Genomic DNA, 19,997 nt, shown 5'->3' on the forward strand with positions numbered 1-19,997 from the left:
GTTATGCCCTGAAATAATTACACGGAAACTGTATTCTATTAAACACTGCCTGGCCCGACTAGTTCCAGCTTCTTATTGGCTAGCTCTTACATATTGTTCTAACCCATTTCTAATATTCTGTGTAGCCCACGAGCTGGCTTACCAGGGAGGATCTTAACCTGTGTCTGTCTGGAGCCGGAGAATCATGGCGACTCCTTGACTCAGCTTCTTCTTCCCAGCATTCTCTTCTGTTTACTTCACCTACCTAATTTTCTGTCCTATGAGGGCCGAGGCAGTTTCTTTATTATTAACCAATGAAAGCAACAGATAAGATACAAGACCCACCTCCATCAAAGCTTTAATACACTGTCTTCATTTTTGACTTCTTTTAGACTATTTTGTACTGATTTAGATTTTGTAGAAATAAAAATAAGAACATAATTTTTATCCTTGAGGACTGAGTTACATATCTGAGACTAGTAAATAATAAGATAATAAAATAATAATAGTAGAATGTGATCAAGTATCAGAAATTGTATAAGAATTTAAGAAAGTAAGGTAACTGTTGAGTATGACTTCCATAGTCATTCAGGACAGGCTCAGTGAGAGTCTGGAGTCAAATGTGCAAAAGTGCAAAGGGTCCCGGGCCTGTCTACACCTCCAGCTTTGCCGAATCACACATGGTTCCTTGGATGTTCTTTGTGCTTTGATGTTGCCATACCTTTGTAGCAGTTTTTTTATTCATGAAAATTTATTGCATGACTCCTTATTTTTAAATGTTCAGTTTTTTAAACTTATAATACTGTGTTATTCACGTAAAATAGTATTAAATGATACATTGTGTAAAACACAATGTATGTTACAGATCCCCCTCACACTCAAAAATTCTAAGGCCCTCCTACACTTCTTTGTGGATTAAAGACTCCTCAAATAGCGTGTGAATACATTTTTAAAAAAGAAAATTAATGGGAAAAAGTTTAATAGCACTGTACTAACCAGCCTTAAAACCAGGGCTGACTCTAAATTGAATGCTGGCTTTTATAAGTAGATTATCAATAATGCTTTGTGGTCTTAGAGCATGCTCACGAATCAGCACCTGAAACACAAAACCATCTGTAATTACCACTTTAGTTTGTTTACTGAACCATCTGGTTTATATCCGTGGCAACATAACTTTTCAGTAAAAACTATGTGGCTGGGTTTTTTTCTCCACCCAAAACCTACTCACTAGTGTAAAATATTAATCAACCCATTAGTGAGACACTAAAAAGAGAAATTCACAAAAATAATCTTTAAGTCTTAGCTATTTTGTTGCATTAACATAGACTGTTTGGAGTGCCAGTCAGACATCATGCCTATGTACTGTGGACAGAAATTCCTTGCAGTGCTTTTTGTTTGTCTTTTTTAGTGGCAGTTTGCTCTTTCAGGATTCAGCTCAAATGTACTTCTATGTTCCTAGGCACTGGGGTGGGGGTGGGCTGCTACAGGAAGACTAGGTTCCCTGCCAGCCTGGTAAAGGCATTGACTACTTGCACCTAAACTGAAGTATTTTTACAAAGGGCTGGAGTACAGCTCAGTGGAAATGCAGCCTGGAATGCACACGGTCTGGTCCAGCCCTTGTGTTGTATAAAAGGCTCCCATCATGTGCCCACATTCTCCCTGAATTTTCTGATGTGTGTGGAGGGGGGAGCTCTTATCACGTGGCCTGTTTATTCATTTGCATGTTTTATCACAAGCTTGTGAGCCACATGTACATGGGGACTATGCCAAATTTGCCTTTGACTTGCTGTGCCTGATGTAATGGTTTTGCATATCAGAATGGTCTTTATTTTTTTTTACATTTATTTATTTTGTGTGTATTTGTGTTTCTTTGGGTACTCATGTGCATTATATTATATTAAAGAACAACTTGTGGGGAGTTGGGATCGAACTTACATTGTTAGGCTCTGAGGGAAGCACCTTAACTTGCTGAGCCATCTCACTTACCCCCTCCCCTATGGATAAATAACTGGATGGAATTCAGAATACTAGGAAAAGTACTAGGAAAGTCTGTCCAGACTTGAGTGTCAAGCATACTTAACTCTTAAAGAACAGTCTGTAATTTTTCTGTCTTTAGGAACCATGGAAGAGACAACCCAGGACCCACTTACAATGCAGTTTGCGTTAAATATTGGAGTTATCAATGCTTCCAGTGCAGGTTGCAGTAAATATTGGAGTTATAAAGCAAACATCTAAAATTGGTCTACATAGCCCCATTTTTCAAACATACTGTGTGTTTTTATATTTTGTAGTGCTTCTACTTCTCATTCTGAGAACTCGGTGCATACGAAGTCAGCTTCTGCTATATCTTCAGATTCCATTTCAACTTCTGCAGACAACTTTTCTCCTGATTTGAGGGTATGTATGCTGCATGAACATACTGAGGATATCAGGATATTCATACTATTCAGTGCCTGGCCAGCACTATCAGTAGAGCCTTTAGTAATTATGTAGTTACCTAATAACAGAGAATTTTCAAAGACCTCAGTCTTTACAAGTTATTCCAAACCAGACTGGCAAGTTTGAATGCTTACTTACTATTTTAAAAAATTTATGTTTCTTTCCATAAGTTAATACTTTTAAATATTTTGTTTAAATTTTTTTGTGGTATTTTTTTCCTGATAGCTTCCATATTAAGAGGGAGTAATAGCTATCATGCACTGAGAACTTACCATAAGCCCCAGTTGCTCTAAGTGCTGAACTTATATCATCTCTTGTAATACTTGTGATGTTCTCTTATGTCTCCATAGTACCTCAGATTAAGGAATTTGTCTAGGAACGCATAGCTAATATCATAGCTCATCAGTTGTATTGCCAGTTGCATTAGTCAACGTTCTCTAAAGGAACAGAACTGATAGAATGAAAAATATATGTGTAAAGGAGATTTATTAGAGTGTCTTGCAGGTATGATGTGAGTAGTCCAATGAAGGCTGTCTACTGATGGAAAGACCAGAAAACTAGTAGTTTGTTTGTATGTGAGACAGTGGTCTTCTACACTGTAAAGATTTATCACTTTTTTTGGTTTAATAAAATGCTGATTAGTCAGTAGCCAGGCAGGAAGGATAGGTGGGGCGACCAGAATAGGAGAATTCTGGGAAGAGGAAAGGCTCAGTCTGTAGTCATCACCCAGACACAGAGGAAGCAAGATGAGAAAGAATGCTTCACTGATAAAAGGTACTGACACACGTGACTAACACAAACAAGAACTATGGGTTAATTTCACATGGAAGAGTTAGTTAATAAGAAGCCTGGCTAATGGGCCAGCCAGTTTATAATTAATGTAGGCCTCTATGTGTTTCTTTAGGACTTAACTGCTGTGGGACCAGGTGGGACAGAAACCTCTTATCAACATGTGCAGTCCCAGTCTGGTTCTGGAATCCCAGAGAATTTGTAGAGCGCTCCTGGTCTTTAGTTAGGCTCTAGAAGTAGATTCTAACAACAGTGAAAGAATGCCTCAGCAACAGAATAGATGAACTTTACCAGCAAGAGTGAGGGCAAGCAGGCAAAACACAAAAATGCCCTTCTATGTCTTTTTATATGGGCTGCCACCAGAAGGTGTGACTTAGATATAATGCGGATCTTCTCACTGCCAATGATCTAATCAAGAAAATCGTTCACAGGAGTGCCCAGCTGCTTGGGTTTTAACTGATTCCAGATATAGTCAGGTTGATACCAAGATTAGCCACCACATCGCTGTTTTGTCCTGTTGAGTCCAATTCTATAGTTTAGTAACTTAAGCACTAGGGTGATGGCTCTCTGGCAGCAGGGAGGAACAGTTGCTATGAGCTGAACCCTGTACAGCCGTACAAAGGCATATTTATTGATTATTACACTAAAGTTGTTATTTGGGTAAAACCAGTTCCTCATACTAAAGCCATGATCTAGTCTGTGTGTTTCATGAAGGAAATATCACACCTTAGTTTCTATTGTGTATTGTGTGCAGTACCCAATAGTGCAAGATTGCTCCAGGTATGCCAGGATAGTCCTGACTAAAGTGGCACCACAATAGCTGCTTTTTTTTTTCTATATAAACTGATTCGCCCATTAGCTCAGGCTTTGTATTAGCTCTTATAACTTATATTAGCCCATTAGTCTAGTACATGTTAGCCACATGGCTCAGTAGCTTTTTCAGTGGGGCAGGTCACATCCTGCTTCTTCGGTGTCTGGACAAGAATCTGCTTTAGCTTCTTCAGAAAAGCAGCTTAATAGATAACAAAAAACAATCACTATTTCCACAGTGATTTGTTAAGTACTTCCAGAAAACAGTTCCATTCTAAAGTTTAACCACAGTGAATTTACTTATTTTTCCTCATGGTGGAGAATATAAATGTCTTCAGCAGGGAAGTTCTTTGCTGTTGAATATTTATTGAGAATACTATCTTTTTCATTTAAATAAATACATGAAGATAGTTTAGGAGTATCTATAAAGGTTCTAAAATATTTGTCATTATTTTGTGAAACCTCATGAAACATTAGATTAGAGGCATTTCTCCAGCTCCAAGGGTTGTCTTCAAGGCCTTGCTAATGACAGTGGCTTCCTGCTGTGTTGACTGGAGGGAATGGTGCAGGCTTGGTGCTAAGTGGTGTGCTGTTGTTGTTCTTACTAACACTGATAGATATGTGCTTTGAGTTTGAACTGTTTTGATTCACTTGTCAGATCTTACTAATTAAAAACAGAATTGGTTGGAAATGTAATCTTTTCAGTTAAAAATAAAATTTGCCTCTATTGTCACCATCTTTACATGAAGCAGTGGTTCTCTACTTTTGGGACAATACTCTCAAAGATATTTATGATTCTTAACAGTAGCAAATTTTCAGTTATGAAGTAACAACAAACTAATTTTATGGTTGGGGGTCACTAAAACATGAGGAATTGTATTAAAGGGTTTCTGCGTTAGGAAGGCTGAAAACCACTTGGCGTAAAGACTTCTTTCATTTTCTTAGGATTCTATATACACCTTAAGTAATAAGTGGTTGGCTCAAGCTTGGGCATAATGAGGATCGGAGTGTTCATTTGTATATAAAATATTTGTTAGTCTTATTAGGTCATCTTAATTTTAGATCAGTTTAGAGTTGAAGAAAAACTGCACACTGCTATCCTTCATAGGTCACATATGGTTTCTCGTGTTGTTAATGTCTTATGTTATTAGTATGGTGTGTGTGTCGCATATAGTGGACCAATACTTATTCTGGTTACTAAGGTAGCCTTTGATTCAGATCTCCTTAGTTTAAAACCCAGTGTCCTCTCTTACGCAAATCATTTGACATTTGTGTTTCTCAGGCATCCCAACACTGTCCAAGTTCAAAGACTGTTTGCAAAAGTGACCAGATGTTCTCTAGAATACATACCATTTTATTTATTGTTAAACTGCGGTTCCAGGTCTTGGAAAGCCCTCAGAGATGAAGTGCTGTCTCCTCAGCCTTGACAGGGTTCTGTCCTGTCACCTCGTTCATCACCACCATGTGCACCGTATTGATTGAGGTGCTGAGTTTATTCCGTGTATAATACTGTCTCCTTATACCTAGTCTTCGGAAAGAAGTTGTTGCATACAACCTTGTAAAGTTTTTTTTGCAGCCTAACAAGTGGCCCAACAAACCTCCCCACTGACGCAATAATCCAAATCAGACCAAATCAAACTGAATAAGAAAAATCCCAGGTTTAATGGATGCCAGCACTTCCAGGTGGCCCTCAGCCCGGGGGGAGGAAGACTTGGAAACCATGGAGAGGGGAGGAGAGGGGAAAGGAGAACCAGATGACCAAGTGTTGGTTCTCTGAGAGGCAGTTTAATTAGCCTGTGGAAGTGGTCTTGACCCTCTCTGGGGAGGAGGGGTCACCATTTGGCAGGTTTTTTTCAGAGGTAGAGTCTGGACTGCAGCAACTCCCAGGGGAGGCGGGCTTGGTGTGGAGCTTCCAATTACACATGCCAGACTCCTTGGATAAAGGGGTTTCGGGGCTAGGGTGACACTTTCAACCAAACATCCCAGACTTTTTGGATAAGGATGTTAGGGGCTGAGGTGATGCTTCCAACCAAACAAGCCCATCATTGAGACCTGACCCAGGGCAAAACATCTATGTAGAGTTTTTGGTATTATTTATGGGCGATGTATTTCTCTGTTCTCCTTTTTTGAGTTAGTTACCTAGTCATTTCCTTCATTATGGGTCTTAATATTAGTGTACACCTTACAGTGACCAGTGCTCTCACTGTGGAAGCTGCCACTGGGAGGATATTTTTGTAAGATATTTTGGTAACCACACCCTTGGTGATGTTTGAAAGTTTACTTTTTGCATTGTGAGGTGCTCTTCTATACTGTGCCCTGGTTGTAGCACCATAATCTAATTTTTAGAGGCTCCTGATTTCTTTTTACCTTTGATTTATTCTTTGCTATGTAAACAATGGATCTTGGTATATCTGCACTTAACTACCTGCTACCATTGCCCCTACCACCTAGTCCGCTGTCCCCCTCACTTCCTGTTCCCTCCTCTACCTTCCCCTCATTTGCTCTGGTGGCTTCTTCTTACACAGGTACCCATAGCTGCAGTGTGTTTACCAGTGTAATGGCCACCACGTATCCAAAAACGCTCTCCAGAGTTTTCCTTTCCATCCTTTGGCTCTTGCATTGTTTCTGCCCCTTCTTCTGAAGTGTTCCCTGAGTGCTCTCTCCCCCCCCCCCCCGTGTGTGTGTCTGTGGGGGACTGGGGGATGCATGACTGGCAGAGTGGGGACACAGATGCCTATCTAGGGCCAAGCACTCAATAGTCACTTATTCTCAGCATTCATTACTGACCACTGTAGAAAATAGCATCTCTGGCCAAGAGGGCAGCAGTGGCACTCATGTACAGCAAATATTTAGGGGTCATCTGACATGACAGTATGACCGTGATTCTGTGTCTGTTTCTTGGGAAAGTAGAGCATGTTTCTCTGGATCAGGATTTAATTTAATACTTTTTTTCTAATAAGTTGGGAAGAAAAGGGTTTATTTAGCTTACACTTCTGCATTGCTCTTAATTGTTGAGGGAATCAGGACAGAAACTCAGACATGGCAGGAACCTGGAGGCAGGAGCTGATGAAGAGGTCATGGAGTAGTGCTACTTCCTGGCTTGCTCCCCTGGCTTACTCAGCTTGCTTTCTGAGCACCACCAGCCCACAGTGGGCTGGACCCTCCTTCATTGATCACTAATTTGAGAAAACACCTTACAGCTGGATTTCATGGAGGCATTTTCTCAACCAAGGCTCCTTCCTCTCTAGTGACACAAAACCAGCCAGCACGGGCTAGTTATCAGTATGAATTAAAAATTCTCTAAATAGTAAATGTACACAAGGATCTGACTTTGTCCATTGTAAATGCACTCTGCACCCTTGGCATGCTTCATTTGGAAGGGGAGTGGGCTTTGGCCTTCCCTACCGTTTTTATGGAACCTAGACTGTTGTTTTAGCTTTGTGACTTTGAATAAGTTAACTGCCTTTTGGACCTATATTTCCTCACCTATGAAATGGGGATACAAAACTTGCTTTATTTTTATGGTGTTTTTAGGATTTATTGTGAAAATATGCAGTTTTTGATATGAATGTAAGATCTTATGATTCTTAGGCAATTAGGAAATACTTTTAGAAAAATAACAGATTCATATTGTATGTGGCATTATTACAGTTTTTATAATTTGATTTAAAGTAGTGTAATAAGATTATAACTTCAAATAAAAGCAAATAGTCTGAATGAAATTTGAATGAAAATAGCCTTTGAATAAAAACTGTTTCCTTCTTGCACACCCCCGTCTAGGTCCTGAGGGAGTCAAACAAATTAGCAGAAATGGAGGAACCAAGCCTGCTTCCAGGAGAAAACATTAAAGACATGGGTCTGTAATGGTATTTTAAAATTGTCTCTTTTGACTGTGCACAGCTCTGCTCACTCTCCTGTAGCTCCCAGCCTGTGTGCTGCAAATCCAGATCAAAGTTGTTGGGAGTGTTCCTGTCTGACTGTTCGGAAATAGGCAAATTTATGTTATTCTTTTTAGATTGTTGCTAAATTCTGTGAAGAAAAGTTTAGTTCTTTCAAATTACTCCATTCAGATACTGGGTTGTCTAGCTAAACACATTGAACAAGCAATTTTTATTAAAGTGCAGCCTCTCATTTGCTACTTTTTATAATTTTCTTCCTTGGATAAACTCAGGTTAATTTTTGAATGAAGTCTTTCATGTCCATTGCAGAACAGGCGTTGTGTTTGGAAATGGTCTGCTGCCCAGTGCAGTGCTCAGAATTTAGATTCTGCAGTGGGAATGAGCAGAAAAACTGTACTTTTGTGCTCTTGTTTTGTTAATGCTTGCTCACAAAAATCTTCCTAGATTTTGAGGAGTAGAACATTAGGAGGGTGAAGAAAGCACTCTCTTTTCTAAAGTAAGCACCGTCTGTCATATATGATCAGTCATACTCTTTTTCCCTGAGTGTCACTTCTAGTGTAAAACAGGCATGCCAGAGCGAGGACGTGCCCTCAGAGGGACTGGGGGTAACTGCCAGCTTTGCTGCTTAGCATTGCCTGCCCTTAGGGTTTTGACACTAACTTCCTCCATCTTTGTTCCTCTCAGCCATGTCTATGACTAAGCTTGATCTGGTGATCTATTGAGTTTACATATATCTCATGGGATGCTAAGTAATGAGAGTAGTCATCATAGTGATCCTTAGAATAATATTGTGGGAAAGACATTAGCTGCCTCAGCACAGGGGCCTTCCTAGCTAATAAACCCACAGCTCACCCAGTTGAGCCCAGTGCTGCTACTACTTCCACTAAAGTGTGTGGTCTTAACAAGAAAATCTTTTACTATCAGCATGCCCTGGGACTTCATCCACAATGGCTTTCCTTGTTTTCAGTTGGTTATATTCACTTAGTAGATTTACCCACATATATGGGTTAATGACTACAAAAATATGTGTTTTAACCTGAGCCACCACCCTTCTTTAAGTGAACAAGTGCCTCTGCTTCTGTCTGAACCAGGCTCAGCTGTCCCAGGCATCCCTTCCTATTCCAAATGTTAGCCTCAGCCTCATTCTTTATCTCACCCTCGGGGACTGCTGTCTCTGTTCTGCTTTTTTCCCTGAACTGTCCTCCTGGTTACCACACGTAGAGTTAGAGTGTACGGAAGCAGGTCCCTGAGACCGAGTTGACGTGGAGTAGTGAATAATGATAAAGAGGTCTGGACGTGAGTCATTGGCACATGATGTCTTCTGAAAAGAGGAAGGGGTTGATGGAGTTGAAAGCTACGTGCAGAGAGCTTTGATGAGCACTGACACATGGTTCCGGGAGAGGAGAGCTGGGCAGAAGTATGGTGTAGAACACCCTGGGGAGCCTTCACTTGAGTATGCTCTGTGCTTTGTGCAAGGCTGGCTGCCAGGGTCCCCTGCTGCATGAGTGCTGCTTTGTTAACTCCCACCCCATCCCTCTGCTTGCCACTGCAAAGACTCTTATGTCTGCATGTCTGTACCGCTTGAGTGCTTCTCTGACCCAGGGGCTGAGTGGACTTGTCCTTCTCATGTTTGTTTGTTTGTTTGTTTTTAAACATTGTCTTTCTACATGGCTGTCCTAGGGGAATTCACTATGTAGACTAGGCTAGCCTCAAATTCATGGAGATCTGCCTGCCTTTGCCTCCTTAGTGCTAGCATTAAAGACTTATGCACCATGCCTTGCTTTTTTTTCTGTGTGATTTAAACAGGCTCATTACCCTCTTCGTGTTGGATCTTTTAAAGTATTGATTAGGAAGTCTTCCCTTGGTCTCTAACTAAGATAAGGAGATCCAGGGTACCTCAGTACCAGTTGGCAGCATCATTGTTGCCAAATTTAAAGAATACCTAACATAACATAAAAATGTTTAGAATCATCTTCACACAGTTGTTCAAAACATAAATTTACTAAAAAAAAAAGTCAAAAGGTTGACAAATGTGCATGTCTTCATATTAAAACACCTTGGATTTTACATTGACTTAATATAAATCTTTGGTCTCGGTGTTTTCTTTAGTAAAATTGGGAACTGGTGAGGGGGCTCAGTGGGTAAAGGTACTTGCTGCAAAAACTGACATGAGTTCAGTCCTTGCCAACCACATGGTAGAAGGAGAGTTCATATGTCTGCAGCCTGTTCTCTGCAATACATGCTGTGGCCATGGCATAAACACACCCATATACACATAAAAATAAATGCAATAAAAAGTAAAAATGGTAGTAGAAGCATTAAGTGAATACTGTAGGGATTAATAATCTCAGCGTATTATGGTCTGGTATTCCTACGCTTCAGTTATTTAGCCTTTAATGTAGGGGTCAGACTCTGAGCAACAGTGCTGTTACTGGGTCAGCTTTATGAAGAGGCATCCTGACACATGAGAACTGGATCCAAACCAGAGTGCTTCTACACTTTAAGTTCTATGGGACCATTGCTGGCTGGTTCTGCCCTTTACTCTGTTCAGGGTGCTAGTCAGGGTGCTTCCTCCCTGGTGTGAACCTGCTAAAACTATCTCTCGGTGCCTGTAGTGAGAGAGCATGTAGAACAGTGTAGACTGGTGTTGGCAATGTGGCATTGCTGTAGACCTCTGTTTGCACAGTCCTAACAACATTGGGAACACACACATGCATCTTCTCTGCTTATCACAAGAAGGGCATCAGTGGTGACTGTAGGAGAAGAATTCTGACTGCTTTTCCTGCGTAGGAAACGGGCTCTGATGGCATCCAGAACCATTTCATTGGCACTAATAAAGCTTTTTTAGGTTACAAAATCTATCTTTATATAGTGGTGGGTTTATATGATTTTAAAAGTTTCCCTATAATGAAACATGCATTGGAAATTGATTAAGAAAATGTAGCTGACACTATTGGTGGAGCTGATTAGAAGTTTAGAGACAGTTGCTGAAAGACTGGTCTCATTTCAGATCCCATGTAAAGTGGTCAGCCTTTCAAATGGACTAATATGGAGCAAGTCAGGAAGCTTCGGTGTCTTACAGATTGTGTAGGTCCATGTTGCCCCCAAAGAACCCTGGGGAGGCTTGTAGAAGGTTTTGGTTCTGCAGAATTGTCCTGCATTTTCTTGGGGGATAGTCTGATGTTTTGCTCTAATAATGGCATGAAGAGAATCTTTAATATTTCAAGATTAAAAGAAAATCCCTGTACTGGTCATTATAAAGTCCGCCATGGTAAATGTCTTTTGAGCTAGTGGTTGCACTTACCATGTTTAATCAGGTAGTACATGTTTTTAGAACTATAATGTCATAGAGCGCCATCATTTAGCATGTAATAAACATTGATTATTTCTAAAATTTGATGTCAGTTACTTGGTCAGGAATATACTATTTTCTTTTTAAAATATTTTATTCCAAATTGGCCGGAGAGCTGACTCGGTGGCTGTGAGCACTTGCTGCTCTGGTGGAAGACTGGATTTGATTCCCAGCACCGCCCGGGCATCTGTCTGGCACTCACACAGTGCTCTTGCAACACATAAAAATAACATGCAAAGAAATGTTCCTCTGCCACAGTCTATTAATGCCCCAGACGTGTAGTCAGCTCAGTACTTTGTGGTGTGTATAGTGTGGTCATTTTTTTAAGAGAATTAGTGCAAACTGAACTCTGGCTCAGAAGACAAAGTGGTAGGTGCAAGTGGCCTAGAAGCTGGGAGGTGAGTGTTGTCACTGTGTTCATACATTGACCGTCTCCCTGCCACTCCAGCCTGTGGCTTGCTTTATTCAGTAGGGACAGCAAGCAATCTTTGCTCCTACTTTTGCTGTCTCAGGAGAGGCCCCTTCTGCCATCCTGTTTATTCTACAATTCTTGGATTAAGGCAAAGCTGGAAACATGGATTAGGTTCAGGAGGTTTTTTAAATTAATTATTGTGTGATTTATTTTGTCATAATTAGATAATCATTAAAATTGATTTTATAAAATGTACAAGCTGTTTTTAATAGCACCTGGCATCAAGTAAACTATGGCTATTTTGTCTTTTCAGCCAAAGATGTGACTTACATATGTCCCTTCACTGGTGCCGTACGAGGAACGCTGACTGTCACAAATTACAGATTATATTTTAAGAGCATGGAACGGGTGAGGCTTCCTGGGGTTGGCTTTTGCCTGTACATTTGCATGGTATTTGGGGTGAGTTTGCTCAGTTGTGATTTAATTTTTATTATTGAGACAAAGTCTTAACTATGTAATCATAGCTATCCTATGTAGACCAGGCTGTCTTGAAAGATCTGCCTCCTCAGCCTACAAGTGCTGGGACTAAAGGTGTGCCCTCCACACCCAGTTCATTTGTGGGTGATTCTTGATTCACAAATTTCTGGTTAAGATTTTTAACGTTTTTGGGGCGATGAGTGTTGGAGATTGATTGAACCCAGTGCCCTGTTCTGTTCCTGTTATTCAAGCACTTTACAGTTGTGTGTTTTCTTTTCATCTTGTAGGACCCCCCTTTTGTTCTAGATGCTTCTCTTGGAGTGATAAGTAGAGTAGAAAAAATTGGTGGTGCATCTAGCCGAGGTGAAAACTCTTATGGCCTGGAGACTGTGTGCAAGGTAAATGCTACAGTTACTGGTGTGGTTGTATTTGCTTTGTAAAACTATTAAACAGAACCTATACTTGGAAACTGGTATGAGTAGACTTCATACTGGAAATTATTTTGTAGTAGCAAATGCTGTTTGCTAGTCATGAACATGGCACTTAATACCAGGACCTAATCATCACCAGTGCCCACCTCATTCATTCATTTATTTTGGTTTTTGCTTTGCTTGTTTTCCTGAGACAGGGAAAAACAAACATATCTCTGTGTAGCCTCAACTGTCCTGGAACTTGCTCTTTAGACCAGGCTGGCCTTGAACTCGGAGATCTGCCTGCCATCCATATCCCAGTTTCAGACCACATCACTTATGTTTTGTTCTCTCGGTGCCCTAAGTAAGAGAAACAGTGTGTGTATCGTCCAGAACGCTTGTGTATGTTCATCTTAGAAGTTTGCTGAATCTGATGTTAAAATTAGTGACTCAGTGACTGGCATTTTCTTCCTGGGTGTCAGAAGAGCTCCAGGAGTGTACTGCTGTTGTCTGTTTGGACAGTACGTTGTTCTTGTCATTTCTCTTCAGCAGTAAAGGTGCATAAAGTGAGACCGTGTAAAAGAGGCTGATTTGGAGATGTTAGCGTTTTAGAAGTGTTTTTCCGTGGGCCTATAACATTACAGTTGGGTCTCTGCTGGAGAGAGGTTAACCTTTACTAGTCAGAGAGTTTACTGGAGGACACAAGTTCTCAACTTCAGTGTACACACATGTCTTCACAGAATGGTTTGGCTCAGATTTGCAGTAAGCTATTTTATTTGTATTGAAAGCACATTTTCAGATTTTGGCAGCAGTGTGCCTTACAGTCCTAACTACCCTTGTAGCCTAGCCAGTCTTAATCGCGGAAATGAACTCTCAGGTCACACAGTAAATGTTTCTATATATTGTTTGGCATATATGTGGGCTATAGAATGAACACACGCTAAAGAGGCTGTGGTGGAATTCAGGAGGTTTCAGAAGTAGACAGAGAGTCTGTGTCCATAAGGAGACCAGTGCTGGAGGGAACAAGCTGCCACTGGGGTGGAGGCCAGACAGGGCAGGAAGTGGGTCTGAAGCAAGGAATGCACAGTTAGATTCAGATGGGAGAGCACACAGGAAGTCAGGAATTTGAGTAGGTTAGCCCAGCCAGAGCTCCAGGAACAGTTGGGGACTTCTCAGTTCTTGTCACACCAGGTTTCAGGTGATGTGGAAGCCATGGGGTCCAAGTGAGGGAACTGTATCTTTTTCATAGTCTGCTGTTTCTGCTAAGTTCTTGGCCTTGGTTTCCCTAATAGGATTTTAATATACCCTCATATAGTATGCCCTTACAGTCTCAATCTACCCCAGTAAACTTACAGGGTAGCTCTCTTTTTCTAAGGAGTAAATCTTCTGTCAGTCTGTATTGGGTGGCTGCTGTTTCTGAGTCCTCTTGGGGGTTGCAGTCACCTTCCTCTTAATGGAGTCTAAAATTGTTTGTAAAATGGAGTCTTTAGGGAAAAGCTCAGGATTAAAAACAAACAAAACTATTTTATTATTAATATATTACTGTCCCATATTGTATAATTGTATATTGTATAATATGGGATAGCATGGAATAGGACACAACCTGATCTCAATGGTAATGAGACTGTAACATAGTAAATTCAACTTCTGCCTAGGTTAAAATACTTAAATAAAAATGAATACTTCTTGGGGGCTGGAGAGATGGCTCAGAAGTTAAGAGCACGGGCTGCTCTTACAGAGGTCCTGAGTTCAATTCCCAGCAACCACATGGTGGCTCACAACCATCTGTAATGAGATCTGGCACCATCTCCTGGCGAATATATATATATATATAATAAAAAAATTTAAAAAAAAGAATACTTCTGAATCATTTTAAATCTCAAAATTTTTAATGAATGCTATGAGAGAGCGTAAACTAGACTACGAGTGCCATTCTGCATGAGCCTGGGAAATAGCTGAGCACACATGCAGAAAGAGTCCCTGAGATCCAAGTGTAGAGCTGGCTATTAAGAATGTCCCTGAAATGGAAGTAGTAGTTCAGGCAGTTTGGTCCTGTCTGCCTAGCAGAGGAGACATAAAGTGAGCCCTGGGAAGCAGTAACAAATAAGAAAATGGTTTCCACACTTGATGGAAATGTATTAAGAGCTGATAGTGGTTTTTATTTTTAAAACTCCGGTTCTGGGAATTGAACTGAGGTGTTTGTGGGGCAAACATCTCTCTTACCTAGGACAGGACAGATGTTGGTAGTGTGTACTCATCAGAACTCACACCATTTACTTCCCCTTTGGCCCTGTCGAGCCTAGGAGCACAGGTCTAGACTCTGCCATGTAGTCGAGTACTTTGTGTTTCTTCTCTTCTCAGTGAACCAGTGCATCCTATATGTAGAGCTTCTCCTTTATCCAACATTTCCAATAATTTTATTTGCTTATTAAAAAGGAACACAGTGATTTAATTGGATACTGTATCTTTTCTAGGATATCAGGAATTTACGATTTGCTCATAAACCAGAGGGGCGAACAAGAAGATCCATATTTGAGAATCTAATGAAATATGCATTTCCTGTATCTAACGGCTTGGTAATTGTTTTTTTTTTTTCTGATCTGTATTGTAACTATTAATGTGAACAAACTCAACTAGGTTGTCCATTTCCTCCTCTTTGTGTTCCTGCTTTGGCACTTAGCCTCTCTATTTCAGTAACGACATCCTATAATTATGTTGATTTGAGGGGAGGGGAAACTGGAGATTAAACCCAGGGCTTTGCACATGCTAAGCAAGTGTGATACCACAGAGTGGTTTTGTTTATTTATGTGTCTTTATTTGAGACAGGTTGTGAAGTTGCACAGGCTGGGTACTCCTGCCTCAAGTCTAGGAGGCCTAGGTTATAGCCTGTGCCACCATCTCAACTGTCTTGTTAGGGTTTCTGTTGCTGTCAAGAGACTCCATGACTGCACAGCGTTCAGTCCATTATTGTTTTAGCAGGAAGCAAAACTGAATGCAGGAAGACATGCTCTTAGAGAAGGAGCTAAAAGTTCTTACCTCTTTACTCACAGGACACAGGAAGTGGTCTGTGGAGCTGGGTGTGACTTGAGCATATATGAGACCTCAAGGACTGCCTCTGCAGTGACACAGTTCCTCCAACAAGGCCACACCTCCTAATAGGGCTACTTCCTTTGGAGCCCATTTTCTTTCAAACCAGCACATCAGCTTATATAATATTTTTCTTTAGGATGTTTCTGTGATTAAAAGCTTTATGTAGTCTTCATTAGGGTTTGAAGCTAATGAATTTGAGGCAGGTATAGTCCAACAGTATTGTGACAGTGCTAGGTTCCCTCATCTGCGTGAGAGAATTTCACCTCATGGCCACCTTCTCATATGAGAGCCGGGATAGGTAAGACAAGGACTCTGTTATTCCAGTATTGGGGTTAATAACTGGATTTCTCACTTTAGTTGCAATTTATTTCTTAAACACCATAGTTTTTTCTAGTTACATATTTAAAGTGCTTGCATGCTAAAGTGTGAAAAAGTTCCTTAGTGTATTAGAACATAGAGTCACTCAGCTGCTGCTGCCTGCTGTGGGACCAGTCATTTCTGTTGGACAGTGCGTTGTTTGAGATGTTGTTTATTACTTAGAATCAAACCTACAAAAACTACCAAGATATTTAAAGGAAATAGATCAGCATTTAGTAAATTTCATGAGCGGGTCTTTCAGCATTTCTGTACTTTTTAAAGCATATAAAAATATTTAGTGTTGTAAACAGTAATTTTAATCATAACACTCCAACTATTTAAAAAGGGGCAATGTTAAATACTCTTGCAGATAAGTAAATAAAACAAATAGTTATAACCTTTTAAAGACATATTTCTGATTACTTTTTTAAATGTCTCTTTAAAGCTGTTAACTGTTTATTTTGTAGCCTCTTTTTGCTTTTGAGTATAAAGAAGTATTTCCTGAAAATGGGTGGAAACTGTATGACCCCCTTCTAGAGTATAGAAGGCAGGTACGTGCTTTTGTATTCCAGCTTTTGTGTTCTATGTTATTTTCATTACAAGCAGTAGGTCGAAGTAAGGTGTTCTTTCACCGTCGCTTCCTTTTTGGTATAAGTGAAGGCTGGCCCTGATCTGCTTGGCTTCTTTCCCTTTCCTTTGAGTTGCTTCCCAGAATACACTAGTGATCTATATGAATCTTTACTTACCTAGGAGTTTTAAGTATCACTTTGTTTAAAACATGTTTGCTCAGTATAAAGATGAAAATGGGATCAGTATGTAGAAAATTTAATGTTCTTATATGCCTTAATATTATTCACTCAGTTTTTTTTCTTCTTAGGCATCCTATAATTGAATTATGAAAAACGTTAGTTGTACTGCTTCTAATTTAGCTCTGCAAGATTCTAGGTTTTACTCTTTACAGACAATTGAGTAACACTTTCCCTTGGGCTAATGGCAGTATTGACTTACTTTGGTCAGTGCCCATATATTTTAACTTCAGTGTGTGTGTGTGTGTGTGTGTGTGTGTGTGTGTGTGTGTGTGTGTGTGTTTGGTCAGTACTCATACATTTTAACTTCAGAGTGTGAGTATGTGTGTGTATACAAGTATGTTTGGTCAGTGTCTACGTGCGTGCGAGAGAGAGACAGAGAGACAGAGAGATTGGTCAATGTCCATACATTTTAACTGTGTGTGTATGTGTGTGTGTGTTGTGTCTGTTCATATTTGCTTGCATGCTTGTTGTACAGTAGGGATTGGTTCATGGCCTCACATGTGCTAGGCAAATAATCTGTTTCTGAGCTATATATCTCCCTTTTACATGTAGATCAAAGTTTAATTTCTGTTGATAGCTTTTCAGATATTTTCTACTCATCTTTGATTCATTTAAACTTGATGAGTATTTATTAAGGCCATATGTGTCCCGTCTGTTTTTCTTTACTGGATCTGTTTCCTCTGCTTTTTGGAGCAGTCATCTGTTGTTTCTGTGGTATTGTTATTGCTTGATAGGGAAGGTACTGACCAGTTCTCACTGCTATGTTATCAGAATGTAGCAATGCCTGACATGTCATAGACAAGTGACTGTTGGATGACTGAATGCATGAAAGCTAAGGAAGGAATTTGCTTACAGTGTGTGCTCTCTGTGTTAACTAACAAATGTTTGTATACTGTTTTTTTTTACTAAGCCATGTGGTACTTAAGCACATGGTGTAAAAGTACTAAATATTATCTTCATTGCACAAGTAAATTGGGGAATAGGAACATTAAGTGATCTGTCAGTGCTCAAATAGTTATTAATGTGAAAGTTAGGATTTGAGTTTGCAGGATCTTATTTCAGTAGGTAAGTTAGGATTAGTCCAGTCTGTGAGTGATGCCTGCACAGACGTTCACACAGACACAGGGTCACTCTAGAACAGCAGCCCCACAGTCTCAAAAGTAGCTGGGAGACAGAATTCCTCTTAGCTGGTGAGATGGCCTTAAGCACACACCTTGGAGACCTGAGTTTAGTCCCCCAGATTCGCATCAGGATGGAAGCAGAGAACCAGCTGCAGTCAGCTGTCCTCTGGCCTCAGTGGGTGAGCTGGGGTCCCTAACTACCCTTCCCTGTGCTCACTCCCCACCAATAATAATAGCTGATTTCTTTGTATTACTGTCTTTGAAGGCAAAAGTTTGACTGGCATGTTGTACAATGAAATGTGCTAACTAAATTTGCCAGTCATTATATATATCCTGCAGAACTGGAAGTGAAATAGAAACATTTCCTGACAGGTCTAGAGGATGTGCACCTGTGTATCTACCACAGCAGTCAGTCATCTAGTCACTCCTGAGAGGGCGCTGGTGAGAGCAGGGCACTGCTCTTTCTGTTCTCTCTCCCTCCCCCAAATATGCATAGCACAGGCTCATACCCTCTGATAGTATTTAATGAATCAATAGGCTACTAAACATTTTATCTGATCCCTGCCCCAAATGCAGACACCCCCCTCCCCCTTTTAAAATATGTGTCTTCCTAAAAGCCTGGCCATGACCATTTGAGCAGTCCTAAGATGAGAACTGGAGAGAGGTGAGGGTGACTACTGTCCTGGTGTGTCTTCTATTTTAGCTGACAGTTTGTCTTCTGTTTTGTGTCATTCAGGGGATTCCAAACGAGAGCTGGAGAATAACAAAGATAAATGAACGCTATGAACTTTGTGACACATATCCTGCCCTCTTGGTTGTGCCAGCAAACATTCCTGATGAGGAACTAAAGAGAGTGGCATCTTTCAGGTCACGGGGTCGAATCCCAGTAAGTAGGCCGTGAGCCATGATGAGACTCTGTAGGTCCATTTCAGTACAGGAAGATAATGGTCATAGCTTTTATATGAGAATATCAGAGACTGAGGTAAATTGTAAGTTAAAACAGAGTTGCCTAGCTCCTAACTTAAAAAAAAAAAAGTTTGCCCTGTGCATTGATTACCATTCTGTATCACATATATATTCTTTAGTCATGACAATAAATGTTTTTTTCCCCAAGAAAGTAGGAAACTTTACAAATTGATGATGTGTAAGTGACTGTATCTCAGTAGAGTGGATGAAATAATATTAGGAGAAAAGTGTAGAATCTGAGTACTTTACAACTTTACTGATATGGTTAGCTCTGTTTTAATGTACTTTTTTCTAAAACAAGATTTCTCAACAATAAGTTTTACAACAGTATCTGATTAGGAAGTAGGCAATTGTGTACAAAGCAGGTGGCTATAAGAAGGGTGACATGTTTTCTTGGCGCCCTGAGGGCCCCTCAGCTGTCTGGCTCGCGGTCTGTCAGGGAAGCAGTGTCATCATGTCCCTTTCATTAAGGTTCTATCCTGGATTCATCCTGAAAGTCAAGCCACAGTCACTCGCTGCAGCCAGCCCATGGTGGGGGTGAGCGGGAAGCGCAGCAGAGAGGATGAAAAATACCTTCAGGCCATCATGGACTCCAACGCCCAGTCGCACAAAATATTTATATTTGATGCTCGGCCAAGTGTCAATGCTGTTGCCAATAAGGTGAGTTTTTGTTGTTGTTGTTGCTGGCTCACCTTGTCTGTGCTGTAGCCTGTGGTTAGACCCTGTGGAGGCCAAGAGAAGTCAGACTATCCTGAGGTGATGATGCTGACTTTTCAGGACTGTATTTCATACATGCTATAGAAAATTCAGTTAATGTGCTTAGCTAAGTGAAGAAAATGCTTTAAAACGCCCCTGAATTTGGAACATCATTAAGCTTTGCTTATACTTCCAGATCTATGTAGTTGTCCATAAATATTTGAAATGAAATGGAATAATTTTTTAAGTTAACACAGTTTATGTCAATGAAAACTTTAATGTCATCTTAATGTCTGATAATAATCTCAGTAAACGATAGATTTTTTTTTTTGACCTCCCATTATGAGTGGTGCTTGAATGGCCATCCTTAACTCATGGAGGAGGATAGTCC

General features: G+C 40.4%; 1 protein-coding gene across 7 annotated transcripts in view; it reads left to right on the forward strand.

The window, feature by feature from the left end:
- Mtmr2 (myotubularin related protein 2) overlaps nucleotides 1-19,997 on the forward strand; it is a 56,142-nt gene that overhangs the window by 20,661 nt on the left and 15,484 nt on the right. For 6 of the 7 annotated variants that reach the window (XM_050162164.1, XM_050162167.1, XM_050162168.1 and 3 more), the window contains 8 exons: nucleotides 2,271-2,376; nucleotides 7,798-7,873; nucleotides 11,994-12,088; nucleotides 12,445-12,555; nucleotides 15,042-15,143; nucleotides 16,482-16,565; nucleotides 18,681-18,830; nucleotides 19,382-19,570. In XM_050162164.1, the coding sequence (XP_050018121.1) occupies nucleotides 2,271-2,376; nucleotides 7,798-7,873; nucleotides 11,994-12,088; nucleotides 12,445-12,555; nucleotides 15,042-15,143; nucleotides 16,482-16,565; nucleotides 18,681-18,830; nucleotides 19,382-19,570 (913 nt within the window). The remainder of the gene's footprint in view (nucleotides 1-2,270; nucleotides 2,377-7,797; nucleotides 7,874-11,993; nucleotides 12,089-12,444; nucleotides 12,556-15,041; nucleotides 15,144-16,481; nucleotides 16,566-18,680; nucleotides 18,831-19,381; nucleotides 19,571-19,997) is intronic. The other variant, XM_050162165.1, reaches the window with a different exon arrangement.

This window comes from Alexandromys fortis, unplaced genomic scaffold, assembly GCF_014885135.2.
Source record: "Alexandromys fortis isolate MF-2015 unplaced genomic scaffold, M_Fortis_MF-2015_v1.1 scaffold_112, whole genome shotgun sequence".
In the NCBI taxonomy this organism is placed as follows: Eukaryota; Metazoa; Chordata; class Mammalia; order Rodentia; family Cricetidae; genus Alexandromys; species Alexandromys fortis.